The following is a 7,500-nucleotide window of genomic DNA, read 5'->3' as shown; positions in this document are numbered from 1 at the left end:
CAAAAATCTGTATCTCTGAGAGCTGAGGGGGCTGAGAGCTGGGCTGATGCTAGCTCTATCTTAGCTAATTTCTCTCTGAACTCCTGAAGACTGAAAATATTCATCTGGTTAAATAATCCGTTTAAAACAGTCAGTTATAAAAGTGATAACATCTGATGTGTGAGTTAAAAACTGCAGACTGACAGCTTTTGTCTTTATTTCTGCTGAGTGATACACTGTTATACACTGTTGTCAGTGTTTCCCCTAGGTTTACAGCTTTTGGGGGGGGGTGTTTGTGTGTGTGTGTGTGTGTGTGTGTGTGTGTGTGTGTGTGTGTGTGTGTGTGCGTGTGTGTGTTTGTTGTGATTAACTTTTTCCCAGGCACCAGATGATGAAACAGATCAAATCATACAGTCAGCTCGGTATGACTCACCAGTATGACTCATGTGTACATTAATGACAGAGTACAGGTGTGTGTCAGTGCAGGTGTTCATCAGGTTTAGTTGAGTCAGCAGGTTTTAATCCTCAACAGATCCACAGTATCTGAAATATTTTCACTGAAGTCATGATTGTGTTCCAGCCTTAAAGGAGGCAAGTTTTATAAAATAATTTCATGATAACAACACAATGATTTCAGCACAGTCATACGAATACTTTTAAAAGTGCTGTTGTGTTTCTTCTACACAATCTATGATCATTTATTGTGACCTGTTTCTGTTTGACTGTTTAAAATATGATGTGATCAAAATCCCTCAGATTTTTCTGAACCCTTGAACAGATGTGAACATAAACATATGAGCCAGTGAAAAAGAAATTAATTTATTAAACTCTCCATGTTTAACAATAATTAATCAAATTCTTAAAATAATTACAAAGCTTTAATCATTATACACTGTTTATTTATATGACTATTCATTAATAAAACAGTTCATTTATTAATTAATTCATGGGGTGGCTGTGGCTCAGTTAGTAGAGTCGGTCATCTCTCAACCTGAAGGTCGGGGATTTAATCCCCAGCTCCTGCATCCACATGTCCGATGTGATCTTGGGCACTTTGCCCCAAGTTTCTCAAGCAGCTTCGTTGGCAGCATATGAATGTGTGTGAAAGGGATTTGTTACTTCTAATGGTCACTTTACATAGCAGCCTCTGCCATCAGTGTGCGAATGTGAAGGTATGACATGCTGTGTAAAAGCGCTATACAAGCTCAAGCCCATCTATCCATATATGATTTACTCTTGATTTATAAAAATCTTCATTTATAAAACTGTTCATTAGTCAAACTCTTCATTTAATAACATGTTAATAAAACTGTTGCCTGGCTGTGTTGGAGAGAAAGTGACTCATTATCAGTAAATGATCTCCATCAGTTCACACATTAACATTTGAACTTGTCCTCTGTTATTAATGATCAAACATGACTGTCTGTACATCACATCACACATTAACATGAAGGTATGACACAGACTGCTGCAGTCTTATATTTAAGATACACACACACACACACACACACACACACACTGAGGTGTGGTTTGACATTCAGCGTGTCAGCAGTGTGAGTGTGTGTCTGTAGTGTGTTCAGTTTATCACTTCTTCGCAGCACTTCTTCATTTTGATCAGTGTCTGTGTAACGTGTTATACTGTAAAAACAACATGACTGTTTGTACTCACATAAAAATTATAAAGAGATCTAAAAAAAAGATTTGTATCATATATTCATTAAATTCTAAGTGATTCAAGTGTTTTTATTGTCGATACATCATGTCTCTGGGACTCTGAATTTGACGTTTTTTCTTTTTCTTCCATGTTCCTGTGTGTACACGTTGATGTGGTCTTCACCTTTTCAACCGACAGGTGAGGATATAACTTTAATCTTTAAACTTTAACCATCCTCTGTGTTTTTTATTTAACTGCCTTTTCATCACAGTTCAATGATTAGCTTGGAAAAACAAGATTATTAAAGAAAAACTTAAAAAAGTAAAGAGCTGAGACAACACGAGATCCTTTTAGACAGACAGCTGAGACATTAAGAAGTGATACAAATAGTCCTGTTAATGTTACTTCACAGAGCTCAGAGGGATCTACAGTCTGTACTGTCATCAACGTGGATAAATACAAAACTCCAGCCAATCACTTTAGTGAAGTAAAGACAGAAGAGGAGGCTCCCTCTCTTTGAGGACACACAGACAGAAACAGAAAACACACATGAAGCAGGATTTTAATATCTGCTCAGGGATCCCTGCTTCCCCTCCTTCAGGTTAAACTCAGAAGAACACAGCTCTGTTTCAAATCTATAACAGAGATCAGTGTGAGAATAACGTCTGCAGGAACACGAGCCGATCACAGAACAGATGATGTGAGTAATTAAGAGTGAATCATTTATTATAAAGAACAGGCTAACCTGAGTAGCCACATGTTATCACTTGCAGGTCATCTGTGTCAGGACAAGCTGACATTCTGTTTGTCATTAAAGTCAGACAGGCTACTCATTAGATCTCTGGTATCATGCAGTGTTGATGTCAAAGAGTCAGGCTAATCGTCTGTGTGAGGACGTAAAGAATGTTTGGAAACAGTCTGAAGACAGGGAATGATGGAAACTTTCATATGAATGAATGACACTGCAAAGACACTGAATAGCTTCATTAAGAGACTACCAGCACCACAGCTGAAAATGTTGCTACCTGGTCATGATGGCAGCTCAACAACACACTGCTCACACACACACACACACACACACACACACACACACACACACACACATATTTATAAAGAGTTTCCACAATTCTAACTTCAATATGTAACAAGTGAATGTCAAATTATTTCGTCACCAGGGTAATTTCTTGTGTTACATTCACATAAATTGCAGACAAACTCCCGCACACTCTCTTATGAAATAGACGTCAATACTTGTTCTTACTATCGATCATTAAAATAACACAGATTGTATCATTTAAAAACATGTCGTATCTAAAAGCAATCCAAGTATTGAACATTTTACAGCCTTTAATATAAATACACACAATCACAGACACACACAGCTCTGAGCACTCTGTGTGTCTTTGTATTGATTGTGCTGCATTGTTATTTGTGCGTCTGAATACTTCATAGTTTTGTCGTGTCTTGCTGTTCTTTACCATTCCATATTCCTTGGTGTGTGGACCACCTGCAGAGCACACTCATGCACCCACACACACACACACGCACTCCTTAATGACCCCTCTCCCCCTGGTCTCCTCCTGAGTGCTGACCTGCTCTGCTCCTTTAATATTGGTGACAGCTCGTACACTTCTAAATGATCTGTTATTATCTCAGGGGCCTCGTCCACGGGACCCCACTGTGTCCAAAGGTCATCCCTCTCTCTTCTATTGATTAAGGTGGTCTGTTAGCTCAGGGCTCGATCACTCTGAACACTAACACGTTACTAAAAGCTTCTCTGACCGACAAATACAGGAACCACTGCATAATGCATCTGCCAATAAGGACAGGAGGGCTACTAAAACATAAAGACACACACACACACACACACACACACACACACACACACACACACACACACACACACGAATAACATAATGTATACAATATGTACTGTATGTATATACATGATCATGCATATTAGATCTTTATAATTTATATATCTACAAAATGTATAGAATGTTTTTAATGTATGTAAATAAATGTAAACTATATCATCTTTATGTCATCTTCACAAACAGTATATATACATTATGTGTGTATGTGTGTGTGTGTGTGTGTGTGTGTGTGTGTGTGTGTGTGTGTGTGTGGGTGTGTGTGGGTGTGTGTGTGTGTGTGTGTGTGTGTGTGTGTTTGTAGGTGTAAAAATAAGCTCAAGGTTACTCACACGTCTTAAAAGAATTCTCTGTCATCATCTGAGTTTGACACAATGAAAAACAAGCTCTCTCACGCACACACTAATAACTCTCTCTCTCTCTCTCTCTCTCTCTCTCTCTCTCTCTCTCAGCTGTACGAGCTGGACGATGATGAGAAGCGTAAAGAGTTTTTGGACGATCTGTTCAGCTTCATGCAGAAACGAGGTGAGATTTGAAATACACACATCTGCTCTAACAACATTTGAAATGCATTTAAATATACACGTTCTCCATTAAATATATTTAAATGAACATTTCTGCTCTGATAAGAACATTTACATACTTATTGAATATACAGCTGTTTAATCAAAGTTTTAAAAACACACAGACTCTCAGTATTTAAGGGCGCTCTCATGGCATTCACGTGTTGTATTCAGCATTATGTACAAGAGGAGCAGTGTAAGTGCAGGCCAGCGGGGGAATGGGGAGGGGGGACAATTGTGCTTAAGCACGGTACGGGACAACTTTGCCTAGTGTGAGTGCGCCCTAAGTGCTGTTGTTTTTGAAATCAGTTCATATTTTAGAGGTTATTATTAAATGACACAGGTGTTGAGAAAAGTACTTGAAAACTATACTTGAGTAAAAATAAAGATACCTCACCTGAAAGTCACTGAGATACAATTCAAAGTCTAATTAAGTCTTAAAGTAGCCAATTATAAATAAACTTAGGTATCAAAAGTATCTGCTGTTACTTAAGAACATTTCCTTACGTAACCTCCATCGGTTTCCTCTTACAGGAGAGATTTCTCTCTCTCCTGTTGTTTCCTCCCTGTTAACAAAAAACCACTAGCATTGTTCATAACATAACAATCAGTCTATTGAGTCAAATGTTGACTAAATGTGTTAATAATCAAATCAACAATATCAATCAATATCAACAAATGTAGAAAAGCCATTATTTCCATCTTTGTAGCCAGACAAAGGTGAGTGTGGTCAGATTTGTGCGTGGTTCTTAATAACACAATCATTCAGAAATAAGTTGACCCAGCTGTGCAGTGATTTATAGTTATGATTGTTTTAAATTACCTCTTCATTGTTAAATACATTACCTTAACACTGGTGTAACATCAGTGTTGTATGAGCTTTAAGTGTGTCAGTGTTGTTTTACAGACACAGGTAAGAGAGTCAGGGCGTTCATCAGTGAGAAATAATCATTAACATATGAAGGATGTCTGGCAGAGCTTTAAGGATCAGATGTATCTGATTTGTGTTGATGTTGAATTCTGAGATGAAGTGGGATGATTTGATGGGGCAGTCAAAGCATTTGGGGGGACATTGCCCCACCCTACTTAGAGCGAAGCCCGAGTACACATTCAGATAGTTTATTCCTTTCTATTTGATTGACAGCTCAGTGTGATTGTCAAGGTTTCTGTAAAAACAGATTCATAATAATTGATTATTATTAGATTATGAAAAATCAGTTGGTGGAGGGTCTCTTTAATTCTCTATAATTTTAGTATCAGTTCATCTGTTGTATGGAGAGTTTTTCTAAGAGTGAGCATTCAGCAGCTGTTTCACAAACAGGTCAGTGTTCTTAAGTGTTCATAATGTGAGGAAGTGAACCCCCCACTGCTCAGTATAAAAACTCACAATGAGGCTATTTCAGGAGCACAAGGTCAGAGACGTGTTTTTCTCTATTCTTTGTTCTGTTCACATTTTTAACATGTCTGAATATAAATCTGTTCTCATCAACATGACCTTCACTCAGGAGGGGAAAAACAGACTTTTACTGATTTTCCTGTTTGGTGACATCAGAAAAATGTGCTCTTAATTAATATGAAAAATAATTTAACAGATAAAACACAGGATGTTTTTCTTCAGGTTTTTGCACAAACTCTGTTCTCACCCACTGATACTGTCCAACATGTTCAAGATAAAAACTCACATTACACAATAACTTTCAGAGCTTGATCTCTGGACACAAAAAAGTCACATCCTGACATGGATCAATTGTGCTCTCTGATAGTAATACATGTTTTATAGATGTAAATAGTATACTGTTTAATGTCTGTATTTCTATTTATTACATGGAATTTTTGTAGATTGTAAAAAATGGAATCACTCATGTTTAATCACACTGGTTATTAAAAAAAAACAGAACAAATTATGAATGAAATAATCATTAATTCCCACATTACAACCTTTTATATTTGAATCTTTTTTAAAGTTACATTTTATACATGCTGAGTTCTCATAATACACACATTTATCACAAACATAATCTAACCCTTCTAGAAACTTCTCTGTCACATCTTTGTCTCACTGTTTTCAAATAAAATAACTTACTCACACTAATGTGAAAAAAACCTGTTATGAAATGAGGAATATTTACATTTGGATACGCTTTTTTTGTTCTTTATATTACTATTTTTGTAACACAATAGCATGCTCATAATCTCTGAGCAGACATAAGCAGGATTTTATAAAGCACCTGAAGTGAGATGTACAGAAGAGCTCAGTTATGACTAACTATGAACGAGACACCCGATCAGGTGTGTGATATGACCTCAGATCATATCCATAACACACACCTGGTCTGTTTCGGTAGTCAGATACAGTCTTCAGTGTGTGTGTGTGTGTGTGTGTGTGTGTGTGTGTGTGTGTGTGTGTGTGTGTGTGTGTGTGTGTGTGTGTGTGTGTGTGTGCGTGTGTGCGTGTGTGAGCAGACAAAGCCTGTGATGGCTCCTTTGTGCTCTGATAAATCCTCGCTGTGATTTACTGTCTTTTCTGATGAACCGATGATTATCTCTCGGGGTTTCCATCTTCTCCTCAAACACTAAACTTTTGTCCCGTCCTCGTCACGTCCGAGCTCAGAGTGGAGGGATAAAGAACTAGTGAGAGTTACCTTCAAAAATGTACGAGTGTTCGATCGCTGTCACCATAAATACTCCTCTTTATGTTCCCTTCCTTTATATTTCTCTTTGAAGTCTGCAGAGAAAACACAGAGCTGCTGCAGAGTTCACTGTTCACTTTATGTCATTATTGTCCTGATAATATTGTTAGCTTTACTGTTATATACACTGTGTTTGACTCAGACAGTGTCATTGTTCAGCTCAGCATAATAACCCTGTCATTTATTAAACATATGGATATTTCTCAGAGTGAAAAGAAAAAACAAATAAACTGCCTTTACATCAGGATTACTATGATGAAATGTAACGGCCTGTGAGACCAGACACCATCCTTTAAATCAACAATTTAAGTTTTTGACTTCTTTATCCTTTTCAAGCTCTTTGTTAACATGTTGAGAAAAGAAAAACGATCTTGTGCTTTTTGTAAAACAAATGTGAGGAGCTAACACAAAGTACTGTGCGTGGATGAAGATTATAGCATATAAACCATCATTGATTGTAAAATGAAAACAGGATAATAGGAACGATTATTAATTTAGTCTTTTTTTATGATTATTCAGCCTCAGTGATTCATCTTGAGATTATTGTATGTACATAACTATGAATATAGTACACACAGAGATTTGTATGTTGTACAGAGGTCAGAGGGCCAAGTACATTTTAGAGTTTCTAGGTGTACGGGTGAAATACTAGGTACTTTCATTGCATGCATTACAGGAAAGCGTTTCAACAGTCACACATTATTGAGCTGCTTAAAGTTCCTCTGACACTCCAACACTCT

At 37.2% G+C, this 7,500-nt stretch overlaps 1 protein-coding gene across 1 annotated transcript in view; it reads left to right on the top strand.

Moving 5' to 3' along the window:
* The window catches only part of arid3c (AT rich interactive domain 3C (BRIGHT-like)), a 39,912-nt gene that overhangs the window by 10,328 nt on the left and 22,084 nt on the right, over positions 1 to 7,500 (top strand). The window contains 1 exon segment of the mRNA XM_029276871.2: positions 3,960 to 4,032. Coding sequence (XP_029132704.2) covers positions 3,960 to 4,032 — 73 coding nt within the window.

This window comes from Labrus bergylta, chromosome 2, assembly GCF_963930695.1.
Source record: "Labrus bergylta chromosome 2, fLabBer1.1, whole genome shotgun sequence".
Classification (NCBI taxonomy): Eukaryota; Metazoa; Chordata; class Actinopteri; order Labriformes; family Labridae; genus Labrus; species Labrus bergylta.
This window is presented reverse-complemented; position numbering and strand designations above follow the sequence as displayed.